The following is a 27032-nucleotide window of genomic DNA, read 5'->3' on the forward strand; positions in this document are numbered from 1 at the left end:
ACTTACACCAAAAAGTAATGTGTTACTGTGAAAAGTAACTATTTAGTTACCTATATATTTTCTAAAAATGTTTTAAGGCCCCCTTTAATGCCCGTTTAGCCTTCATTTCAGTACTGTTATTGCACTGGAGAATAATACAATGTGTTGATCAACTTGACATACATTTGCATCACTGAACTCTGCTAAGCAATGTGGTCTACATACAACACACAAAGACAAAGATATGTTTCAAAGGGCCAATTTGTTTCAGGCCAGAACAAATTGACAAAACTATTTGGAATAGCTGCAACATAACATACATAAGTAACAAACAGCATAATAACAACATAGCTGTAAAGCAAGGAAGGCACACACTACATACACAAAGCCTAACCAGGCATTTTTTCTCTCTCAAGGAATTGTGAAATAAAATCATGTCTGAAGCCCAGAACACTCTACACTTTTCCCCAGTTTTAGTTTAGAGATAAGGAAAGATTGGCCTGGCCCACTAGCATCCCTCGTTATGTTTGTGAACTTTATAGTCTATACATTTAGAGTGATGTGATAATCAAACACTCTAGAAGTCGAGAATGAAAGAGTATATGAGAGAATTGACAGAGTGTGTGTACCTTCAGTGCTGCATGATGAGCAGAGGCAGAGTTTGGAGTGTCTTCTTTAGCTCGCTTTCTATTTTTATGTACTCACTGTCCAGGTGCCATTTGACGCCCGGTATCATGCTAATTAGCTGCCTGAAAGCGAGTGACTCCACTGTAGAAATAGCCTGCATGTCTTCTAGCACACACGCTGCAATGGTTCTATCAATGTTGTCCTGGCTAGCAGTGCCTCGTTAAAATCCAGCCGCTGTTGCTTAGGAGGTGAAGTGTGTCTCTCTTTACTAGCTTCGTCGAAGCATGTTGCTTTTGTAGCTGTTGCAGCAGATTTGAATTGCTAGGATAGGATCTTTGATCCAAGACACAACTTACATTTAACTTAAATGTTCTTTTCTTTTGTGGTCGACAAAAGAAAAGTAGTGAGAGTATCTCCATGTTAAGAAACTCGGCTTCGGGCTTCGCCATGTCTTGTTAGTAAACACATTGACAAAACTATTTAGAATAGCTGCAACATAACATACATAATTAACAAACAGCATAATAACAACATAGCTGTAACGCAAGGAAGGCACACACTACATACACAAAGCCTAACCAGGCATTTTTTCTCTCTCAAGGAATTGTGAAATAAAATCATGTCTGAAGCCCAGAACACTCTACACATTTCCCCAGTTTTAGTTTAGAGATAAGGAAATATTGGCCTGGCCCACTAGCATCCCTCTTTATGTTTGTGAACGTTATAGTCTACACATTAAGAGTGATGTGATAATCAAACACTCTAGAAGTCTAGAATGAAAGTGTATATAAGGTAATTGACAGAGTGTGTACCTTCAGTGCTGAATGATGAGCAGAGGCAGAGTTTGGAGTGTCTTCTTTAGCTCGCTTTCCATTTTTATGTACTCACTGTCCAGGTGCCATTTGACGCCCGGTATCATGCTAATTAGCTGCCTGAAAGCGAGTGACTCCACTGTAGAAATAGCCTGCATGTCTTCTAGCACACACGCTGCAATGGTTCTATCAATGTTGTCCTGGCTAGCAGTGCCTCGTTAAAATCCAGCCGCTGTTGCTTAGGAGGTGAAGTGTGTCTCTCTTTACTAGCTTCGTCGAAGCATGTTGCTTTTGTAGCTGTTGCAGCAGATTTGAATTGCTAGGATAGGATCTTTGATCCAAGACACAACTTACATTTAACTTAAATGTTCTTTTCTTTTGTGGTCGACAAAAGAAAAGTAGTGAGAGTATCTCCATGTTAAGAAACTCGGCTTCGCCATGTCTTGTTAGTAAACACAGACACACCAACACACACACACATACACAGAGCGCGCCTCTTCTCCTTCGCATCTTCTGCAGCGCTCCAATAAAACACACTCAGATCTTCTCAGTTTCTAGCCTATACCAAAATAAAAAAAAATAACGTAAAATAACGCAGTAACGCATCATATAGTAACGGTAACTGAGTTACTGAATATACAAAATAACGTGTTAGATTACTATTTACCGCCGAAAGTAACGGCGCCAACGCGTTAGTCCCAACACTGTATTTCGTCACGTTTCATGCGTCAGGTAAAACGTGAAAAATGGGTCCATATGAATCCCCTTTTCTACTGTATTTAAAACATTATTTTGCAATACAACATAGTCATTTCACATCATATTTTGTACTAAAGCACCTCATTAATTCCCATTGTATGCACCTTTTTTTTTTTTGTTGGATACTTTGCGCTTCATCTGCGCTCCTTTCTAAAAACGCAAGAAGAATGTGCAAGACTTTCTATCAACAATTTATTACATACTGTCTCTGGAAAAAAAACAACATTTCCCACGTATAAACACTGCAAAGTGGCACATTTACAAATTTTTTAGCATCCAAATTCAAATAAAAATGGAGTGCTGTTAGAGCAACAGGACTATTAAATGCTGTCAATACTGTCACATGTCGACAAGAGTATGGCATTGTAAAGTTGCAACAGTGGGGCTAAGGTTTGTGATTTACCACCGGAACACATTAAAACACATATGCTTTGGATTCGACTCCAATCCAGGCACTGACTGGGCAACCATAACTTCACCAAGTACGAGTAACACTGAGGAACCACAGGAGTTCACCATTGTGGTGTGATTGTGTGGGGTGGCGTGGCCTGCGGACCTGCAGCGAAGCGGGGTGTGCCAGGACCGGTTTCGAGATTAGCGACAGGTGCGTAGATGGCACACCTGGGCTGGCTTATCTAATCACCGGTCGCTCTGTTAAAGAGCGGCAGCCGGGAAGGAGAGGGGTTGTTGATGGGGGAGAGAAAACCCGAGCACGAACGAGAGTGAGGTCGAGACGGACAGAAATGACTGAAAACTAACACAAAAAACATTTATTGCAAAATAAATCATTGTCCAGAAAGATGAACGAGGCGGCCATGTCCGTAATTGGTGGTCTGAAGCAGTGTTTTTCAACCAATGTGCCGTGAGATACAGTCTGGTGTGCCGTGGGAGATTATCTAAGTTCACCTATTTGGGTTAAAAATATTATAGTAATTATAGTCTGCAAATGATGTGTTGTTGTTGAGTGTCTGTGCTGTCTAGAGCTCGGCAGAGTAACCGTGTAATACTCTTCCATATCAGTAGGTGGCAGCAGGTAGCTAATTGCTTTGTAGATGTCGGAAACAGCGGGAGGCAGGGTGCAGGTAAAAAGGTGCCTAATGCTTAAACCACAAATAAACAAAAGGTGAGTGCCCCTAAGAAAAGGCATTGAAGCTTAGGGAAGGCTATGCAGAACGAAACTAAAACTGAACTGGCTACAAAGTAAACAAAAACAGAATGCTGGACGACAGCAAAGACTTACTGTGGCGCAAAGATGACGTCCACGAAGTACATCCGAACATGACATTACAATCAACAATGTCCCCACAAAGAAGGAGAAAAACAACTGACATATTCTGGATTGCTAAAACAAAGTAGATGCGGGAAATATGGCTCAAAGGAAGACATGAAACTGCTACAGGAAAATACCAAAAAAAGAGAAAAAAGTTAAAAAGTTAAAAGTTAAAGTACCAATGATTGTCACACACACACTAGGTGTGGCGAGATTATTCTCTGCATTTGACCCATCACCCTTGATCACCCCCTGGGAGGTGAGGGGAGCAGTGGGCAGCAGCGGTGGCCGCGCCCGGGAATCATTTTGGTGATTTAACCCCCAATTCCAACCCTTGATGCTGAGTGCCAAGCAGGGAGGTAATGGGTCCCATTTTTATAGTCTTTGGTATGACTCGGCCGGGGTTTGAACTCACAACCTACCGATCTCAGGGCGGACACTCTAACCACTAGGCCACTGAGTAGTAGAAAAAAAAAAAAAGCCACCAAAATAGGAGCGCAAGACAAGAACCAAAAAAGTAGACACAGGAAAACAGCAAAAAAGTCCAAATAAGTCAGGGTGTGATGTGACAGGTGGTGACAGTACACCTACTTTGAGACAAGAGCTATAGTGATGCATGCTTGCTTATGCTTTAAAGTCATATCCAACAATTGCGACAACGACTTTTTATTGTCAACTGAGTTTCGTTTTTTAATGATTTCTGCTGATGGTGTGCCTTCGCATTTTTTCAACGCAAAAAATGTGCCTTGGCTCAAAAAAGGTTGAAAAACACTGGTCTGAAGAACCCGGAAAAGCACTGAAATTGTGGAAGACTACGCACCTGTCGCTAATCTCGAAACCGGTCCTGGCACACCCCGCTTCGCTGCAGGTCCGCGGGCCACGCCCCCCCCCCCACAGACTGTTCTAATCTCCACTGCTCACTGCTTGTAATCCACGTTTAAACACAGACACATTAATTGCACTCTACCTTAAATAACAACCACTGAGATTTTCCTTTTCTTTTTTTGTTTTCCCTTATTGAGTCCAAAAAGTGATTGAAAGATGCTCGTGCATGCATGCAAATAAATTAACATGAAAAAAGTAAACATTTAAAGGAAAAGTTATGTTGGCGATTTGTTTTTTTTTTTTTGTTTTGTTTTTTTAAACCAATGTGTAACGCAAATGCAAATATAAGTTAGCAGCTCAAAGTATGGTACATTCACAGGTGATGTGTTGCGTAAAAAGAAGGCTGATGATGAACAATTTCAGTGTTAAGAATTGCACACAATGTGTTGGCGTCTGAAAGTATCTCGTCTTCTGCGGCTGACTTGGCAGCCTTAAGAACGGTCAACGATGCGTCATTCCAGGCAACAGGAGTCAGTCCGTCCTCGGTTATTTCACTTTGGGCCGGGGACCTGGCGGTACGGACCGGGGCGCGTTTTGGTAGGTGCGCAGCTGCACCTTGTGTTTGGTGGAGCTCTCAGCGCGGCGACACTGCTGCTCCACCAGGAACTCCTTGAGTCTGCCGGTGGTGAAGGTGAGAGTCTGCCTTCTCAGCTTCATCAGGTAAGTATCCTGCAGCCAGGCGTGGGTGAAGCAGTCACGTATGGTCGGGCGGGCCCTGAAAACACAGATGCCTATCGATCAGTGGCGGGGCCGTGCGTTTCCCAATTAGCCTGTTCACCTGTGGGATGTTCCAAATAAGTGTTTGATGAGTATTCCTCAACTTTTTTGCCACTTGTGCCAGCTTTTTTGAGACATGTTGCAGGCCTCAAATTCCAAATGAGCTAATATTTGCAAAATATAACAACATTTACCAGTTTGAAAGTTAAACGCCTACTGAAATGTGATTTTCTTATTTAAACGGGGATAGCAGGTCCATTCTATGTGTCATACTTGATCATTTCGCGATATTGCCATATTTTTACTGAAAGGATTTAGTAGAGAACATCGACGATAAAGTTCGCAACCAAACCATCACCCAACCATGCAAATTTTGCATTTCCTTTGGAAATCGAGGTCCCAGAGTCTGGAGGAAGACAGGAGAGGCACAGGATCCATGTTGCCTGAAGTCTAGTGTAAAGTTTCCACCATCAGTGATGGTTTGGGGTGCCATGTCATCTGCTGGTGTCGGTCCACTCTGTTTCCTGAGATCCAGGGTCAACGCAGCCGTCTACCAGCAAGTTTTAGAGCACTTCATGCTTCCTGCTGCTGACCTGCTCTATGGAGATGGAGATTTCAAGTTCCAACAGGACTTGGTGCCTGCACACAGCGCAAAATCTACCCGTGCCTGGTTTACGGACCATGGTATTTCTGTTCTAAATTGGCCCGCCAACTCCCCTGACCTTAGCCCCATAGAAAATCTGTGGGGTATTGTGAAAAGGAAGATGCAGAATGCCAGACCCAAAAACGCAGAAGAGTTGAAGGCCACTATCAGAGCAACCTGGGCTCTCATAACACCTGAGCAGTGCCAGAAACTCATCGACTCCATGCCACGCCGCATTAACGCAGTAATTGAGGCAAAAGGAGCTCCAACCAAGTATTGAGTATTGTACATGCTCATATTTTTCATTTTCATACTTTTCAGTTGGCCAACATTTCTAAAAATCCCTTTTTTGTATTAGCCTTAAGTAATATTCTAATTTTGTGACACACGGAATTTTGGATTTTCATTTGTTGCCACTTCAAATCATCAAAATTAAATGAAATAAACATTTGAATGCATCAGTCTGTGTGCAATGAATAAATATAATGTACAAGTTACACCTTTTGAATGCAATTACTGAAATAAATCAAGTTTTTCAAAATATTCTAATTTACTGGCTTTTACCTGTATATACTCTATCAGCCACAACACAACCAGGCTTATATTTAATATGCCACAAATTAATCCCGCATAACAAACACCTCCCCCCTCCCGTCCATATAACCCGCCAATACAACTCAAACACCTGCATAACCAGAGGTGGGTAGTAACGCGCTACATTTACTCCGTTACATCTACTTGAGTAACCTTTGGGATAAATTGTACTTCTAAGAGTAGTTTTAATGCAACATACTTTTACTTTTACTTAAGTATATTTATAGAGAAGGAACGCTACTTTTACTCCGCTACTTTTATCTACATTCAGCTCGCTACTCGCTACTAATTTTTATCGATCTGTTAATGCACGCTTTGTTTGTTTTGGTCTGTCAGACAGACCTTCAAAGTGCCTGCCTTACTGGTGACGTTTCACTTCGTTCCACCAATCAGATGCAGTCACTGGTGACGTTGGACCAATCAAACAGAGCCAGGTGGTCACTAACCTGACTTAAACAAGTTGAAAAACTTATTGGGGTGTTACCATTTAGTGGTCAATTGTACGGAATATGTACTGTACTGTGCAATCTAATAATAAAAGTTCCAATCAATCAATCAAAAGTGTGAAGGAAAAAAGATACTTGTTTTATTTCAACCGTACCGTCAAAAGCCTCAAGACTGACCGCACATGAGGACGTTCCTGTCTTCACAATAAAAGTGCCGCTCCATCGCGCCTGCGCTTTCAAAACAAGAGTCTCCGAAAGCCAGCGTAAACAAGCTAGCAAGCTACGGAGTTTGACACCAATATATTTGTTGTAAAGTGTATAAAAACGAATATGGAAGCTGGACAAATAGGATGCCAAAAACCCACCACTTTCATGTGGTATTAGACAGAAAGGAGGAACTTTTCTTCTCCTCCATTTGAAAACGTGGACGTTATCATCACTACTGTCTGATTACAATCAACGCAAGTCATCAGAATCAGGTAATACACCAACTTATATTCTTGTCTTCATTAAAGAAAGGAATCTATATGTTAAACATGCATGTATATTCATTAAAACACCTTTAACATGTAAACAAAAACAGCAAAATAAATACTTATAAATTATATGCTGTATATATCAATGTATATGTATGTATGTATGTATGTATATATATATATATATATATATGTATGATATGAGTGTGTATGTTACTCATCAGTTACTCAGTACTTGAGTAGTTTTTTCACAACATACTTTTTACTTTTACTCAAGTAAATATTTGGGTGACTACTCCTTACTTTTACTTGAGTAATAAATCTCTAAAGTAACAGTACTCTTACTTGAGTACAATTTCTGGCTACTCTACCCACCTCTGTGCATAACACACTCAATCCCACAGCCCAAGGTGCAGTTCACCTCCCCAAAGTTAAAGGGGAACATTATCACAATTTCAGAAGGGTTAAAACCATTAAAAATCAGTTCCCAGTGGCTTATTTTATTTTTCGAAGTTTTTTCAAAATTTTACCCATCACGCAATATCCCTAAAAAAAGCTTCAAAGTGCCTGATTTTAACCATCGTTATATACACCCGTCCATTTTCCTGTGACGTCACATAGTGATGCCAACGCAAACAAACTTGGCGCATAGAACAGCAAGCTATAGCGACATTAGCTCGGATTCAGACTCGGATTTCAGCGGCTTAAGCGATTCAACAGATTACGCATGTATTGAAACGGATGGTTGTAGTGTGGAGGCAGGTAGCGAAAACGAAATTGAAGAAGAAACTGAAGCTATTGAGCCATATCGGTTTGAACCGTATGCAAGCGAAACCGACGAAAACGACACGACAGCCAGCGACACGGGAGAAAGCCAGGACGAATTCGGCGATCGCCTTCTAACCAACGATTGGTATGTGTTTGTTTGGCATTAAAGGAAACTAACAACTATGAACTAGGTTTACAGCATATGAAATACATTTGGCAACAACATGCACTTTGAGAGTGCAGACAGCCCAGTTTTCATCAATTAATATATTCTGTAGACATACCCTCATCCGCTCTCATTTCCTGAAAGCTGATCTGTCCAGTTTTGGAGTTGATGTCAGCAGGCCAGGGAAGCTAGGGTCGATATTCTTCTCTTGATCATCTTCGGTGGCATAAGGGACGGTGTGAGCCAAGACATCCAGGGGGTTTAGCTCGCTCGTCTGCGGGAACAAACTGCCGCCATTGCTTGCCGTGCTACCGAGGCCCTTTGTCCCTGAATTGCTCACACACTCCGGCAGATTCAATGGGGGTCTGGCGGCAGATTTCTTTGACTTTATCGTTGGAAATGCATCTGCTTTGAGTGTCGCAGGATATCCACACATTCTTGCCATCTCTGTCGTAGCATAGCTTTCGTCGGTAAAGTGTGCGGAACAAACGTCCAATTTCTTGCCACTTTCGCATCTTTGGGCCACTGGTGCAACTTGAATCCGTCCCTGTTCGTGTTGTTACACCCTCCGACAACACACCGACGAGGCATGATGTCTCCAAGGTACGGAAAACAGTCGAAAAAACTGACAATAACAGAGCTGATTTGACTCGGTGTTTGAGAAAATGGCGGATTACTTCCCGATGTGACGTCACAACGCTCCGAGAGCGAATATTAGAAAGGCGTTTAATTCGCCAAAATTCACCCATTTAGAGTTCGGAAATCGGTTAAAAAGATATATGGTCTTTTTTCTGCAACATCAAGGTATATATTGACGCTTACATAGGTCTGGTGATAATGTTCCTCTTTAATAAAGCACATATATTTCCCCAAAGTCCCCAAAGTTACGTACGTGACATGCACATAGCGGCATGCACGTACGGGCAAGCGATCAAATGTTTGGAAGCCGCAGCTGCATGCGTACTCTCGGTACCGCGTCTGCGCATCCAACTCAAAGTCCTCCTGGTAAGAGTCTCTGTTGTCCCAGTTCTCCACAGGCCAATGGTAAAGATTGACTGTCATCTTCCGGGAATGTAAACAATGAAACACCGGCTGTGTTATCCGGCACAACAGTCAGGGGGTGCATTCTACGGCGGGGGTGCGTTATCCGGCACAACACCTGCCGCAATACACCGCTTCCCACCTACAGCTTTCTTCTTTGCTGTCTCCATTGTTCATTGAACAAATTGCAAAAGATTCACCAACACAGATGTCCAGAATACTGTGGAATTTTGCGATGAAAACAGACGACTTAATAGCTGGCCACCATGCTGTCCCAAAATGTCCTCTACAATCCGTGACGTCATGCGCAGGCGTCATCATACCGAGACGTTTTCAGCAGGATATTTTGCGCGAAATTTAAAATTGCACTTTAGTAAGCTAACCCGGCCGTATTGGCATGTGTTGCAATGTTAAGATTTCATCATTGATATATAAACTATCAGACTGCGTGGTCGGTAGTAGTGGCTTTCAGTAGGCCTTTAAGTATCTTGTCTTTGCAGTCAATTCAATTGAATATAGGTTGAAAAGGATTTGCAAATCATTGTATTCTGTTTTTATTTACCATTTACACAACGTGACAACTTCACTGGTTTTGGGTTTTGTACATTAAGAGAACTTGTCGGTCATCTGGACACCATGCTCCTTTTTTAACAGCATAGTACGCATGATTTTAACTGGCAAGCTAATGTTGGAGGTCACTAGTACTTAAATAATGGCATACTTGCCAACCCTCCCGGATTTTCCGGGAGACTCCCGAAATTCAGCGCCTCTCCCGAAAACCTCCCGGGACAAATTTTCTCCCGAAAATCTCCCGAAATTCAGGCGGAGCTGGAGGCCACGCCCCCTCCAGCTCCATGCGGACCTGAGTGACGTGTTGACAGCCTGTTCTCACGTCTGCTTTCCCACAATATAAACAGCTAATGATCGAGGGCGAGTTCTTGGTTTCTTATGTGGGTTTATTGTTAGGCAGTTTCATTAACGTCCTCCCAGCGCGGTAACAACACACAACAACAGCAGTCAAGTTTTCGTCCCCCGTAAAGCAGTTCGTCTGCCGTAAACAGCAATGTTGTGACACTTTTAAACAGGACAATACTGCCATCTACTGTACATGCATATGTGACCCACCCATAATGTGTCACATTTTTGTGTTGATTTATTTATTTTATTTTGTGGTTTGAATTCGTTTTTGGAGCTGTCATTCCACATTTATCAGTATTCACATTGGTCAGTAGGGGGCAGTAGGGCGTTTCTTCCCAATTGAATGCTATCACCTGCAGACCGGAAGTGTCTTGTCATTCTAATGAGCGCGACCAGTCTGTGAACAATTGAAACGTCCTGTGTGCTTTTTCCTCCTGTATAACAGGTTAGTTTTGGTGAATCAACTCAACTCACTGAATAATATCCATGTGATCTTTATAAGTTTAAGTACACATTCTGATGGTGGAGCCTAACTCTAAAGTGTTTGTGAGTTGTAGTTTGTATTTGTGAATGATTCCAGTGCACAGCTGCAGTAATCAATACAAAAAGGCGACGTGAGTGCGCAATGTTTATATAGGAACTTCTGATCCTAATTCAGACTCCCAAATTAGAGCTCCCGTTTTCTTTTTGATTTCATAATGTATATTTGTATAATGTGTGTGTTCTGAAATAGTGACAGAGAATAGAACAAGGATGGACAATTCAACCCTTAACTCAACAATGAGTAGATGAGTGTTATGTGTGTGTAAATAAATGAACACTGAAATTCAAGTATTTATTTTATTTATTTATTTATATATATATATATATATATATATATATATATATATATATATATATATATATATATATATATATATATATGTCATAAAATATATATATATATAGCTAGAATTCACTGAAAGTCAAGTATTTCTTATATATATATATATACCTTAACCACGCCCCCAACCACGCCCCCCGCCCACTCCCGACCACGCCCCCCACCCCCCACACCCCCACCTCCCGAAATCGGAGGTCTCAAGGTTGGCAAGTATGAATAATGGTAGTTCAACTAAGGTTACTTGAAGGCACTCCAGGGAGTTCTTGAGATTTAAATATTTGTTCCCTTAGAAACAGCACCCTCTGCAGTGGACCTCTGTGTTTTGCGTTACAGGCCTATATTTTTCCATCCATCCATTTTCTACCGCTTGTCCCTCTCGGGGTGGCGGGGGTGCTGGAGCCTATCCCATGGGAATGCTCAAAATAATTAACTAGAATATGTAGTGTAAACTTAAAAAGTTGTTAAAAGTTGTACTTACTTAAACATGTTGAGTGTGAGTAACATTGTCCTTCTTTTTAAGTTTATTCAACTTATTATTTTTTAATTCATATTAACTGGTTTTCAGATTATGTAACTGCGACCTAAAATAATTAACCCACAGTTACTAAAAACTCAGTGGATTAAACATAATTTTGTCTCATTTTGAAAGAACAGATCATTAAATCGAATCAAGAATAAATTAAGAATGCATCAATCGCATTATAGATTTGTATTGTTATTATACTCTGTGTGTTTATGTGTGTATAAATTATTACATGCACATGAGTGCGCGCGGACACACACACACCCACACAAACACGCACACACACACACACTAACACACACACGCACCCATACAGAGGAAGTGCTTTTATTTTGTAGCATTTTCGTGCACTTCCTATTCAGGCACGAGGAGGAACATTTTGGAGTTGGCTTAATTGGTAAGTTTAATTCAATTATAATGTAAAAGTACATTTAACATATTTCCGATCGGATATACTCAAAAATATTTGAGTTTATAAACTCAAAAAATATGTGGCAACTGATTGCCTCACTTTTTTTGAGTTCTGCTTACTTATTGGGGTTTAAAGTGCAGCCGCATTCAGGCGGAAGGCGGGGTACACCCTGGACAAGTCGCCACCTCATCACAGGGCCAACACAGATAGACAGACAACCCAGAAATGTGTCAATCTCAGCTCAGAGAGGATGCAGTCGGGGTAAATAAAACCAGTAGGAATTTGTAAGTTTGCCATCTCATTACTAAATGAATATTCATTATTTTGTATGCTATGTTTTTTGTGATGTAAAATAATGTAGAAAAAAATCCGATAAATATCTATTTGTTTACAATTGAAGTTATTTTATATGTATTTTTGGTAACACTTTAGTATGGGGAACACATATTCACCATTAATTAGTTGCTTATTAACATGCAAATTAGTAACATATTGGCTCTTAATTAGTCATTATTAAGTACTTATTAATGCCTTATTCTGCATGGCCTTATTATACAAGCAGTAAGCCATTAACTAAGAGTCTTCCCTCAATAACCTCAGAATTATTGCTTATTAGTAACCCTAACCCTGATATGTTCCCCTAGTGTCCAAATAACTCTAAATTAATTTTGTTACTTTGATAAGCAACTAATTAATGGTGAATATGTTCCCCATAATAAAGTGTTACCGTATTTGTATATTGATTTCCAAATATTACAGACGAGATCATACCGTAATAAATACAGTAAATCAGATAATGATACAACAGTGCTGTATTTTTTTTTTTACTTATTTTGATTTAAACAAAAAATATTTATTCTGGTTAGGGGGTACTTGCCTAGAAATATAATATTTCACAAGTGGTATTTAACTAAAAAAAAAAGTTTAGAATTATAGTCATAGGTACGATCAACGATAAAGGCCTAACCAAACTTTGGGTTTCCGCGGTTTGACTTGACATCTTCTATGCCAACAGAGGGCAGTGTTTCCTCATGCGTTGTATAAAAATAATAGAAGGTTCATCCATCTCTGTGAATCTTCCTTTTACAATGTGCGCATTTATAAACCTGTAAGTACAGGCATCGTCTGCTCTATATTCCACATGTAAGTGTATACATTTTTATCCTTCCCATTTGCCAAGTTGTGAGCCCCAAGTTCTGCAAAATGTAGCATTGTTTTACCACCACAATCATAATATCCATCCATCCATCCATCCATCCATCTTCTTCCGCTTATCCGAGGTCGGGTCACGGGGGCAGCAGCTTAAGCAGGGAAGCCCAGACTTCCCTCTCCCCAGCCACTTCGTCCAGCTCCTCCCGGGGGATCCCGAGGCGTTCCCAGGCCAGCCGGGAGAGATAGTCTTCCCAGCGTGTCCTGGGTCTTCCCCGTGGCCTCCTACCGGTCGGACGTGCCCGAAACACCTTCCTAGGGAGGCGTTCGGGTGGCATCCTGACCAGATGCCCGAACCACCTCATCTGGCTCCTCTCGATGTGGAGGAGCAGCGGCTTTACTTTGAGCTCCCCCCGAATGACAGAGCTTCTCACCCTATCTCTAAGGGAGAGCCCCGCCACTCGGCGGAGGAAACTCACTTCGGCCGCTTGTACCCGTGATCTTGTCCTTTCGGTCATGACCCAAAGCTCATGACCATAGGTGAGGATGGGAACGTAGATCGACCGGTAAATCGAAAGCTTTGCCTTCCGGCTCAGCTCCTTCTTCACCACAACGGATCGATACAGCGTCCGCATTACTGAAGACGCCGCACCGATCCGCCTGTCGATCTCACAATCCACTCTTCCCCCACTCGTGAACAAGACTCCGAGGTACTTGAACTCCTCCACTTGGGGCAAGATCTCCTCCCCAACCCGGAGATGGCACTCCACCCTTTTCCGGGAGAGAACCATGGACTCGGACTTGGAGGTGCTGATTCCCATCCCAGTCGCTTCACACTCGGCTGCGAACCGATCCAGTGAGAGCTGAAGATCTTGGCCGGAGGAAGCCATCAGGACCACATCATCTGCAAATAGCAGTGACCTAATCCTGCAGCCACCAAACCAGATCTCCTCAACGCCCTGACTGCGCCTAGAAATTCTGTCCATAAAGGTTATGAACAGAATCGGTGACAAAGGGCAGCCTTGGCGGAGTCCAACCCTCACTGGAAACGTGTCCGACTTACTGCCGGCAATGCGGACCAAACTCTGACACTGATTATACAGGGAGCGAACTGCCACAATAAGACAGTCCGTTACCCCATACTCTCTGAGCACTCCCCACAGGACTTCCCGGGGTACACGGTCGAATGCCTTCTCCAAGTCCACAAAGCACATGTAGACTGGTTGGGCAAACTCCCATGCACCCTCAAGGACCCTGCCGAGAGTATAGAGCTGGTCCACAGTTCCACGACCAGGACGAAAACCACACTGTTCCTCCTGAATCCGAGGTTCGACTATCCGGCGTAGCCTCCTCTCCAGTACACCTGAATAGACCTTACCGGGAAGGCTGAGGAGTGTGATCCCACGATAGTTGGAACACACCCTCCGGTTCCCCTTCTTAAAGAGAGGAACCACCACCCCGGTCTGCCAATCCAGAGGTACCGCCCCCGATGTCCACGCGATGTTGCAGAGTCTTGTCAACCAAGACAGCCCCACAACATCCAGAGCCTTAAGGAACTCCGGGCGGATCTCATCCACCCCCGGGGCCTTGCCACCGAGGAGCTTTTTAACTACCTCGGCAACCTCAGCCCCAGAAATAGGAGAGCCCATCACAGATTCCCCAGGCCCTGCTTCCTCATAGGAAGACGTGCTGGTAGGATTGAGGAGGTCTTCGAAGTATTCCCTCCACCGATCCACAACATCCACAGTCGAGGTCAGCAGAGCACCAACCCCACCATACACGGTGTTGACACTGCACTGCTTCCCCTTCCTGAGGCGGCGGATGGTGGTCCAGAATTGCTTCGAAGCCGTCCGGAAGTCTTTTTCCATGGCCTCCCCGAACTCCTCCCATGTCCGAGTTTTTGCCTCCGCGACCGCTGAAGCCGCACACCGCTTGGCCTGTCGGTACCTGTCTGCTGCCTCAAGAGTCCCATGAGCCAAAAGAACCCGATAGGACTCCTTCTTCAGCCTGACGGCATCCCTCACCGCCGGCGTCCACCAACGGGTTCTAGGATTACCGCCACGACAAGCACCAACTACCTTGCGGCCACAGCTCCAATCGGCCGCCTCGACAATAGAGGTACGGAACATTGTCCACTGGGACTCAATGTCCAGCACCTCCCTCGTGACATGTTCAAAGTTCTTCCGGAGGTGGGAATTGAAACGCTCTCTGACAGGAGACTCTGCCAGACGTTCCCAGCAAACCCTCACAATGCGTTTGGGCCTGCCAGGTCTGTCCGGCATCCTCCCCCACCATCGCAGCCAACTCACCACCAGGTGGTGATCGGTAGAAAGCTCCGCCCCTCTCTTCACCCGAGTGTCCAAAACATGAAGGAGGTCGGGTAGTCGGTGAATGTTTATATTAATCTGGGAGAAAGAAAACTACCAGTTTAAATGCTCGGTATTTCAGGTTGGGCACATAATAACATAGGGCCCTTTACTATTGACATTTGTGTGTGGATTGGATTAGTTCTAATAGAATCGGACCTTGGTATTCTAGGGTGATGGCCCTATCCGTGAGAAGAGACTACATGTTTAGCTTAATGACAGCATCTAAGATACGACCTGGATCTTTTGTCTTTCCAGACACTTACACCATACTTGCCAACCCTCCCGATTTTCAAACAACAATAGTTGATGACTGATAGGCACTAACGGTTGTGGGCACATTTTGATTAAACTTTAGGAAATGTCGGAAATGGAATTAGGAACAAGTGATTCAATTGTTACATCCCTAAAATGGACTGGTGTGTCTTGATCCTTGAATGTATATGTGATGGGACATAAGTAGGGGATTTTATTTTTTATGTTTCATTGCCATGCATGTTTTAGAGTGTTTTTGTTGTTGTGGATTTTAGTTGCATGTTTTTATTGCTGTGGAATTTGATTGTAATTTTAGTTGCATGTTTTTACACTTTGTGGATTTTGACTGTATTTTTAATTGCATGTTTTTATTCTTTGTGGACTTTGCTGGCATTTTAAGACGTTGCCCCTTTTAGCTTGTTGCCCCTGACAACCAAAGTGCCCAATCGAACTGCACCTGAGAACAGACGCACCTGTGGAGCATTAAGGCTGCACATATTTAAAAGGGATGAGAGCGACAGAGAGAAGGGGGAGGGACGAGGAAGGAAGAGCGACCGCGGGAAGCACGACGGAGGGAAGCGGAAGCGACGCCCGCAGGCTGGGAAGGAATCCAGGACTACACAGCAGACCCCGCAAGCTACCGGAGTGAACCCCAAGAAGCCCACAACACGCAGGGGCAGAGGAAACTCTGCCTCCGAAGTAAGTGTTGTGGATTGTGGATATGTGGGGGTGATCAAACTGCCTTTGGCTGTGGGCTTGCGGGCTCGTGCGTTGTACGCTGGCTGTGTGGTCCTGTGGACAGGAGTGATCGGGACCCAGAGACCTGCGGTGACTCCCGGGAGCGACCAAGAGGCGGAGCGAGACGGGACGTGTACGGCCACGTAGGTCCCGCGAGTGACCGGCGACTGGCGAGGAGAGTGGGCGTACCAAATACTTCGACGCAGAACTACAGCAAGGGCCTTGCGTGTAAGTGTGGCGTCAGCCCGGAGAGCGTCTCCGTACTTTTAGAAGATTTTATCCCCGTGGCCTGCCTCCGTTTTAATTCTGTGTGCAGGAGGACGCCGTGGAAGTGGGCGCAGCCAGGACGCTGACCCACTACGCCTGTCGCGGCTGTACCCTCACCATAATATTGTTTACCAAATGGTATTTTTAGTGTTATTTACTTGACTGTTTTTAATTTGTCTTGTAATAATTTGTAAACCAGCATCATTATATTTCCTTATTTTGGGACTGTTGCTCTCACTGCATTGGGTTCTTAATATGTATATTAGTTTTTATCAAAATTTTATTAGATTTTAAAATTTCCACCACTCGGGTCCATCACATATACACAATATGTTCATGATGTTATTAGATATTCTCACCAAGCATAACTGCTCAACATCTTCTTGACAAAAGCAGAAGCACTTTGGGACACGTTGGGGTACAGTCTTGTTGGGTCAAACTTCGCCGTCAGGATCTTGGATTCAACCCTCTGCAGGTCTTTGTCTTGAAAAGGCAGTCGGCCACTAAGCCTTTTTTGTTCGTGACAAAAATGGAGTTAGGTGATGATGGTGTCCCTTAAAAGGATCAGATGGTGTATTTCGACATTTCGATAAGAAACTCACATAATGTAGATAACAATTCCGACTGTCCAAATATCTGCTGGGGGCCCCACCACTTCACCTTTCACCATTTCAGGAGCTTTAAGCACATTTAATAATACATTTATATTGACATAAGTACAAATATACATGAGTGATTGGGCTTACCCATGTATTCCAGAGTTCCTGTTACAGAGTCCTGCTGCTTAAGACTGAGCGGGTTAAAGCTCTGAGCGCTCCCAAAGTCTACAATCTTGATGGTGTTATTGTTTGTCACCATAATGTTGTCGGGTTTCAAGTCCAAGTGGAGGACCCTGCGGTTGTGGAGGTACTCGACTCCCTGAAGGATCTGCACCAAGTACTCCACCACGTCATCCTCAGAGTAGCGAAACCTATTATAGAGGGTTGTAAAAAAGATTTCAACAAGGATGGTGCTTTCATGTGTATTATATCCTGCTTGAAAGACTGTTTAGAACCTGTCTATTAGGCTGTGCAGAAGCTCTTTGCCTGTGTAGTACTCTGCCACCAGCACAACGTAACGTGGCGTGACGTAGGCCTCGTGCAATGCCATGACTCGTTCATTGTGCAGAGATTTCAAAATCTCATACTCCTTCAACACTTCCTGTTTGTTCTCATGGCTGTAGGGGATGATCTTGGCCATGTACATTTTGCCCGTGGCATTCTCACGGCATTCGCGGATGACTCCAAAACGACCCCTGGAAATAGTTTGGTTTAGATTTATCACTTTCCAATGTCGGATGAGAGGTTTAATGATAACATTGTCCATCACCTGGATTTCTCATCCAGGAAGGTGTACGGTTTTTGTGGAACCCCTTGCCGCAGAGCCATGGATGGGGTCCCTCTGCCGGGCGTACTGACCCCTTCACCGATGGGGCTCAGGCTGGATGTTTGAAGCACTTGAGGGGAGAAGGAGACTGGAGATGTGGCCACAGATGCTGTGGTGCCTTTAATGGGCACTGAGGCTGGTTTGGTGGGGGTTGAAGGTGGAGTTACAAGTGTGATTGGACTCTGGGTCATAGGAGACACAATGTTCACGGGACTTTGGGGTTTGGGCACTATAAAAGGTGCAGAGGGATGTTTAGCGCTTGTTTTTGGGTCATATGGTGTATTTTTTGGTGTATTATGGCTTGAAGGACCTAAGGATGATGGCGATACTGCTGCAGAAGGGGACATCACTTGTGCAGTTGCATCTTCAGCAGCTGTAACTGTGACAGTCATCATGGGTGTGAGTTGGGGGATGGATGAGGGGGACACCAGAGGCTCTCGTGTGTTCGCTGTCTTCACAACAGCCACCTCTGGTATAACGTCTTGAGCTGAGAACCAAAGACAACGGTACTGCAATGTGTTTCCAAAAATATCTTTAAGTACAATCAGTGCATTTGCATCTTGTGTCCAACATTGCTAAAAATACCTGTTGAGTCCAAATTGACTGGAGCTGAACAGTTGCTATGTGGCCCCTGCCCTGCCTTGTTCACGCAGGACACACGAAACCTAAACAAACCACCTCGTGGTAAGTCTGTCACATTGTAGTAGCAGTCAACCACTCTGGTTGCTACCGTTTGCCACGTTGAATCTCCTGATGAAACAAGATGCAACCCATGGGTTTTCTGAAAAACGTTACACCCTTGGATGTAAACCATATGCTAGGTGAGATTTTTATCAATTAAATTGATTGATGTTCAATTCAAACCTTTCCCTTTGCTCTGTTTGGAGCAAAGACAATGAGGTATGATGCAATCCCAAGGTGTTGCTTAGCTTTATCGATCCAGTTTCAAATGTATTTATTTATTTTGTCACCTTCTGTCTTCCTTTCCAGAGTATAGCTGCATGGAGGCTTGGTGTCTGCCGGCTTCCAAAGCACCAGGGCAGTGTTGTTGTACGTCTGAGGGACCTCAGGGGTCCCCGGTCGCTTAGGAATATCTATAGCATTTTTTAAAAAAAGGGGAAGAGAGAAGAGGACCAAGTAAGGTGACATTCTGTATTATGAAAAAAATAGATTGCATTTGTTCGTACAGTGTTCCCTCCGTTATCTAAAACATATGTAATTTTAACATGAAACTCCCATATGTATGCAAATCTCAATGTACAATAGTCAATGGTACCGTATTTTCCGCACTATTAGCCGCACCTAAAAACCACAAATTTTCTCAAAAGCTGACAGTGCGGCTTATAACCCGGTGCGCTTTATATATGGATTAATATTAAGATTAATTTTCATAAAGTTTAGGTCTCGCAACTACGGTAAACAGCCGCCATCTTTTTTCCCCGTAGAAGAGGAAGCGCTTCTTCTTCTACGGTAAGCAACCGCCAAGGTAAGCACCCGCCCCCATAGAAGAGGAAGCGCTTCTTCTTCTACTGTAAGCAACCACCCGCCCCCATAGAAGAAGAAGCGCGCGGATATTACGTTTCATTTCCTTTGTGTGTTCCATGTTGATATACGACTCCATGCGCGCCCACATCACAGATGGTGTCAAAAAACAAGTGAAGCACACAAATACAACACTCGCCGTCATTCCGGGTGGATTAACCAAAGAACTCCAACCGCTCGATATTGGTGTCAACAGGGCATTTAAAGCACGACTGCGAACGGCGTGGGAACAATGGATGATCGAAGGCGAACACACCTTCACTAAGACAGGGAGACAGCGCCGGACGACATACGCCAACATCTGCCAGTGGATCGTAAATGCCTGGGCGGATATTTCGGTCACAACTGTGGTCCGAGCTTTCCGGAAGGCAATGACTTCGACGAGACGGAGCCGGCCATTTTGGATCCCGTATTCGCCCAACTTTTTAATTCGGACACCGAAGGAGAAGAATTCGAGGGATTTATGAATGAAGAATAACTTCAGAAAGTGAGCGTTATGTTTATTTTGTGTGTTGTGACATTAACGTTCGAGCAACATTAAGTTATTGATGTTATTGCTCTGCACTATTTTGAATTTTACTATGTTTGTGATTGCACATTTTCACATTACCGTACATTTTGGGAGTGAACAGAGTTGTTAGAACGCTGGTTTTTAATATATTATTAAAGTTTGACTGACCTATCTGACTGTTTTTTTGACATTCCCTTTAGCGCAGTTAGATGCAGCTTATAACATGGGGCGGCTTATAGGTGGACAAAGTTTTGAAATATGCCGTTCATTGAAGGCGCGGCTTATAACCCAGGGCGGCTTATGGTGCGGAAAATACGGTACTTTAAAATCTCGGACAGCGTTTTCTGGTGAGTCAACTCACTGAGAAACCACGGCACCTTTTGACTATTTAGCTTGTTAGCTTCCTGCGTCACAGGTGCACAATGGTGACTTAAGAGAGACGGAGAGTGCAACTCTCTGATGTGTTACAAAATACGCTTACTTATTAGAAATTTTGAAAGACGGCGTTTGTGATACTGGCTCTCTGAAGGAGTTGTACATGTCTGAAATTATGTGCTAAAACATCCAATCACAGCTTTACAGTCTGCATCACAGTATTATATTCGTACTCATTCCATTTTTTCTACCACTACAACCCAATTCAGCAAATACCATGCATAATTGAATTGTGTGATACAAGAGATAGGTAATTTAGGAGGAAATACCATGTATTGATAAATGCTTGGTTGTCACGTCACTCACAAGCTATTGACAGTGTACAGGACGTGGTGATGGCAGCAATGGGATTAGTAGCTAAACACTCGTACACCCCGGCATCTTTATGGCTACACTTGAGGATGGTAAGAAGCTGCCTGCCATCTGGATGGGAGATCAGACTAATGCGGTCATCCGCCAGCACATCTTTACGATCTGTAACGGAAATGCAACAATTAATTCAAACCTGCATTAAAAACATGACCTTTTTGAGAAATGACAATATCTTTATTGCTACTAGCGTTCAAATACCTTTCATCCATGAAATGTCAGGAGGTGGACTTCCTGCCGGTAGGCAGCAAAGAGTGACCTGCTCTCCTTCTAGCAGTATTTGGTCCTTGAGTTTGATATGGAACACAGGTGGGAAATCAGAAGCAGAACGGACAAACTTCGGAGTGTTTGAGTTCTCCTCCTCTTTTGGGGCAGGTAAAAGAATGTCAGTCTGGGAAGGTGTTTTGTCTTTTTTGCTCCTGCTTAGACCCCACCTGTCCCACCTAGACCGCCGGTCGTTCTCTTTCTCAGAATGAACACTTGAAGCAGATTCAATCGACTCTTTAGATGTGCCGACGGCAACCTGTTTTGCAAGCTGATTTTCAGGCACACACATTTCTTGCAGTCCTCGACCCTCAGAGCGTGAGTGGCGATGGCGAGAAAACAACGGCGTCCTCTTTCCTTCTGTGTTCTCTTTTCTCTCGTCCGACTGGCTTCGTATTTTTGTGGAAATTCCTGCCACTTTATTCTCAAACTTCTGTCGCATTGCAAAGACGGAAGAATCTGTGATCTTCTTCAAATCTGTCTCTTTCTGACTTCCCTCGGCATGCTTATCCTTCCTATCCTCAGACTGGGTTCTTATTTTAGCAGAGATTCCTGCCACTTTGGACTCAAACCTGCGCCTCACAGAAGAAATTGCGGACTCATCAGCCTTTCTTTGTTCTCTATCTTGCTCTTTGGTGTCCAGAGATTTACTTCGACCAATTGCCCAAGTAACCCTCTTAGTGGCCGCACTTTCCTGTGCATCCTGAGTCTTTCTTTCAGTGGATTTCTCTCCCTTTTTATCATCGGATGTTGATCTCTTTCCTCGTAATGAAAACCTTCCGATAAGGCTCAGTCCTCGTTCCTTTATCTCATCTTCACGTAGGTCTTGAACTGATTTGGACTTCTCTTGTAGCCCTTTGGAGCTCATCTCAAGAGGTGCTCCCCTTGGCCCTGGTCTGTAAACCTCTTCACCTCCACCGCCGATCTTACGGCTTGGCACAGGCGATTCCCCCTCTGATTTGTTTCTTGTTAGCTTTCTGAGGCCACGGGTCAAAGAGGATTCCCGCTTCTTAAATCTGGACTCAAATACCTCCTCTGAGTCAATGTCTTTGATATCTGTTCTCAGTTTTGGGTGGCTAAGCATGCCAGAAATATCCGGATTTGATAACGAGGAATTTGAAGCAGAAGATGACTGGCCAGTGGATACCTTTGCAAACACAGCCGAGTGTTTCGATGATAAAGCATTTTCTTTAGGCTCAGGTCTGCCTCTTGACTTGTCAGGAACCTGATCAGATGTTTCAGATGATACAATGGCTTCTGCACTGCTTCTGTTTGCAAATGATGCTTTATAGGTTTGTGATGTTTCTTTATCTTCCATCACTTCCTCTCCATGTGTTTGCATGTCCTGATATTTTTTTCTTGCGTCCTCTTCGTCATCATCCTCTTCTATCACAATTATGGGAGTAACTACTGAAGGTAATTTCAACTCAGATTCAACTTCATTTAGCTTGTCTTTGTTGGCTATTTTATCTTCATAATTCAGTTTTTTGCGTTGGTCCACTTTCCCTGGTGTTGGGTAGACAAAATTGTTGTGTTCAGTAGGCGACGCTGACTCCAGCATCGTTTGTCCTGTTAGTGCCGACATTGATGTTGCTTCCTGAAGCTTCTTACTCTCGGTGCTGACGTTGATGACAGATGGAATCTCCAAGGGAGCTCCATACCTGCGGTGAAGTGGCATGGGCTCAGAATCTCCCTGGGTAAAGGAGACACTTTTCCGAAAAACTCTGGTCTTTGTTGTGTCCTCTCCAGCATTCTCAGAAGATGCAGCTCTTGTGAGTGTAGATTGCCCTGTTCTGGATCTCCTCAGATTACGATCGAGAGACCCGGTCTGCCTCTCATCTTCCATGCCAAGTGTTTCAAACAAAGGCCCTCGGAGGCCACTCATCTTTTTATCCATGTTACCACCCCTTAGCAGCCGCTCTCTCATGAGCTCCAGTTTCAAGGCGTAATCCTCCTGGCTTAGCTTTGTCATGCCAGGGCTTGGGCTACGGTGTGGCAGTTCCAGAGAAGCCGCCTTTTTCAGGCTATTGCTGCTTGTTTCTGTATCTTCAATGGCATTGTCCTCCTCGGGGTCAATATGGAGAAGTAGTGCAGAGTCCGCCGAGCTGCCTCTCCTCATGGTTGATCTTCTGGCTTTTGTTTGTGATTCATCAGACTCAGTGCTTAATCCTTTTCTAAACGGAGCTCGTTTTGTCTCTTGATTTATCTCGTCTGGGCTAAGTGTGTCCAGGTTGTCCTTAGTTTTCTCGACAACAATGTTTTCATCTGCAGGGATCTCATTCAGGGAGACTCTGGAACCGGAGAAAAACATAGATATCGGCATTGGAATGAAGGGCAGCTCATCTACATCTGCCTCAGAGTCGGAGGACGAGGAAGGTGGCGGTGAGCCGTCTTTTAATTGCCGGGCCACTGCAATCGAGACGTGGTTAGATGCGTCATTAAGTATCTCTGGGATAGTGCGCATCACCATCTTGGATTTGTAACTGATGAGAGAGCGCTGAGAAGCAAAAATCAGGACAAGCATGAGAAAACAACGGTCAATTAAATTGTAAAAAAAATTATTTGTCAACAGACACACCCTTTGTTACAGACACACCCCAATTACAGTTGGTACAAAATGCGGCTGCTAGACTTTTGACAAGAACAAGAAAGTTTGATCATATTACGCCTATACTGGCTCACCTGCACTGGCTTCCTGTGCACTTAAGATGTGACTTTAAGGTTTTACTACTTACGTATAAAATACTACACGGTCTAGCTCCGTCCTATCTTGTCGATTGCATTGTACCATATGTCCCGGCAAGAAATCTGCGTTCAAAGAACTCCGGCTTATTAGTGATTCCCAGAGCCCAAAAAAAGTCTGCGGGCTATAGAGCGTTTTCTATTCGGGCTCCAGTACTATGGAATGCCCTCCCGGTAACAATTAGAGATGCTACCTCAGTAGAAGCATTTAAGTCCCATCTTAAAACTCATTTGTATACTCTAGCCTTTAAATAGCCCCCCTGTTAGACCAGTTGATCTGCCGTTTCTTTTCTTTTCTCCTCTGCTCCCCTTTTCCTTGAGGGGGGGGGGGGGGGGGGGGGGCACAGGTCCGGTGGCCATGGATGAAGTGCTGGCTGTCCAGAGTCGGGACCCGGGGTGGACCGCTCGCCTGTGCATCGGCTGGGAACATCTCTACGCTGCTGACCCGTCTCCGCTCGGGATGGTGTCCTGCTGGCCCCACTATGGACTGGACTCTTACTATTATGTTGGATCCACTATGGACTGGACTCTCACAATATTATGTCAGACCCACTCGACATCCATTGCTTTCGGTCTCCAAGGTTTCTCATAGTCATTCACATCGACGTCCCACTGGGGTGAGTTTTCCTTGCCCGTATGTGGGCTTTGTACCGAGGATGTCGTTGTGGCTTGTGCAGCCCTTTGAGACACTTGTGATTTAGGGCTATATAAATAAAGATTGATTGATTGATTGATTGATTTGTCACACCTGCACCGTCTAATGAGTAAAGAGCCAAAAAGCTAAATATTCAGAAATGTGCATTTGGTAGAATCTCTTTGTAAAACTGCAATTTGTCTTGCTGACAAATGTTGTTACGCCTTCGAGGCATTGTGATGCCGGAGGTCGTCTTTTCAAGATGCAGAGGGATGTCAGGAAGCGGCTTGCAGGTGAGAATAAATGATTTATTCTGATTGCAGAACAAAATGCTGCGCGGTGCACCACGGCACGGAAAACAAGAGGGTAGCCAAAAGATGCTAACATCAAAAATGCAGACTATGAGAGAAACCAAGAACGTAATTTGTTGCGTAGGAGCAAACAAAACCAACAGACCGAGTGAGGTCAGCGCGTGAACTAAATAGCCCTCTGATTAGTGCCCCGGCAACAGGTGCGCGTCCGGAACACTAACCAGAGGCAGGTGACGATAATCTGCCGTCATGGCAACAGAAACAAACTCAAGAGGTGATGAAAACACAAGTGACTTGAAAACAATAACAAAAATATGATCCGGGTAGCGGATCATAACAAAATGTCATTCTATTGAAAATCCTGTTACCGTATTTTTCGGACTATAAGTCGCAGATTTTTCCATAGTTTGGCCGGGGGTGCGACTTATACTCAGGAGCAACTTATGTATGAAATTATTAACACATTACAGTAAAATATCAAATAATATTATTTAGCTCATTCACGTAAGAGACTAGACGTATAAGATTTCATGGGATTTAGCGATTAGGAGTGACAGATTGTTTGGTAAAGGTATAGCATGTTCTATATGTTATAGTTATTTGAATGACTCTTACCATAATATGTTACGTTAACATACCAGGCACGTTCTCAGTTGGTTATTTATGCCTCATATAACGTACATTTATTCAGCCTGTTGTTCGCTATTCTTTATTTATTTTAAATTGCCTTTCAAATGTCTATTCTTGGTGTTGGCTTTTATCAAATACATTTCCCCAAAAAATGCGACTTATACTCCAGTGCGACTTATATATGTTTTTTTCCTTCTTTATTGTGCATTTTCTGCAGGTGCGACTTATACTCTGAAAAATACGGTATTTTGTTTTTAAATGAGTCCTCTTTTGTAAAAAAAAACAAACATGCTTAGACGGGATGTGCGGCACAACTCTGAGTATGTAATCCTCAACCAGTTGCCGCAAGTGTGCTCCGCTGGCGAGAGCGTTGCAATCTTGAAGGATGAAGTTTGACAAGATTGTCATTATTTGCAGAATCTCAACTCAAAATCTGTCTGGATTGAGATTGCCTTCGATGCTGAAAAGCCACCATAAATAACAAATACCATCACAGTATCATTGAAATAACAACTCAATCAGAGTACTAAATTGATTGGCACATGCAGCTCTTGTGTTGGCTCTCATTAGATTGTGTGCCTAATGTGATCAGTAAGTGAAAAAGTGTGTGTACTGTACCTGCCATCGCCTTCTAGACAAAGTCTGTTTAAGCCTCGCTGTGCAGATGCTCTTGTTGCTCTCTGACTGCAAGATAAAATGTAATCAATGTCATGAAATATTTAATGTTTTGAAGAGGCATTTATAAAAAGACACTCTAAAGATGCACCATGTGATGTTTTAAAATACATTTAAGTGGTTATAGTATTATTTACATTTTAATATCAAGCACATATGAGTACTACATTGGAATTTGATATACAAACCCCGTTTCCATATGAGTTGGGAAATTGTGTTGGATGTAAATATAAATGGAATACAATGATTTGCCAATAATTTTCAACCCATATTCAGTTGAATATGCTACAAAGACAACATATTTGGTGTTTTTTTTTTTTTTGCAAATAATCATTAACTTTAGAATTTGATGCCAGCAACACGTGACGAAGAAGTTGGGAAAAGTGGCAATAAATACTGATAAAGTTGAGGAATGCTCATCAAACACTTATTTGGAACATCCCACAGGTGTGCAGGCAAATTGGGAACAGGTGGGTGCCATGATTGGGTATAAAAGTAGATTCCATGAAATGCTCAGTCATTCACAAACAAGGATGGGGCGAGGGTCACCACTTTGTCAACAAATGCGTGAGCAAATTGTCGAACAGTTTAAGAACAACATTTCTCAACCAGCTATTGCAAGGAATTTAGGGATTTCACCATCTACGGTCCGTAATATCATCAAAGGGTTCAGAGAATCTGGAGAAATCACTGCACGTAAGCAGCTAAGCCCGTGACCTTCGATCCCGCAGACTGTACTGCATCAACAAGCGACATCAGTGTGTAAAGGATATCACCACATGGGCTCAGGAACACTTCAG

At 43.5% G+C, this 27032-nt stretch overlaps 1 protein-coding gene across 1 annotated transcript in view; it reads right to left on the reverse strand.

Moving 5' to 3' along the window:
- Positions 1 to 2361: 2361 nt before the first annotated feature.
- spega (striated muscle enriched protein kinase a) overlaps positions 2362 to 27032 on the reverse strand; it is a 126944-nt gene continuing 102273 nt past the window's right edge. Inside the window, exons 31-41 of the mRNA XM_061985373.1 lie at positions 26176 to 26241; positions 21178 to 23737; positions 20914 to 21081; positions 19091 to 19213; positions 18705 to 18869; positions 18063 to 18606; positions 17749 to 17988; positions 17441 to 17664; positions 17297 to 17372; positions 17054 to 17203; positions 2362 to 5047 (exon numbers count right to left, since the gene is read on the reverse strand). Of these exons, the coding sequence (XP_061841357.1) occupies positions 4819 to 5047; positions 17054 to 17203; positions 17297 to 17372; positions 17441 to 17664; positions 17749 to 17988; positions 18063 to 18606; positions 18705 to 18869; positions 19091 to 19213; positions 20914 to 21081; positions 21178 to 23737; positions 26176 to 26241 (4545 nt within the window). The 3' untranslated portion in view covers positions 2362 to 4818. The remainder of the gene's footprint in view (positions 5048 to 17053; positions 17204 to 17296; positions 17373 to 17440; positions 17665 to 17748; positions 17989 to 18062; positions 18607 to 18704; positions 18870 to 19090; positions 19214 to 20913; positions 21082 to 21177; positions 23738 to 26175; positions 26242 to 27032) is intronic.

This window comes from Nerophis lumbriciformis, linkage group LG23 (assembly GCF_033978685.3).
Source record: "Nerophis lumbriciformis linkage group LG23, RoL_Nlum_v2.1, whole genome shotgun sequence".
NCBI classification, from domain to species: domain Eukaryota; kingdom Metazoa; phylum Chordata; class Actinopteri; order Syngnathiformes; family Syngnathidae; genus Nerophis; species Nerophis lumbriciformis.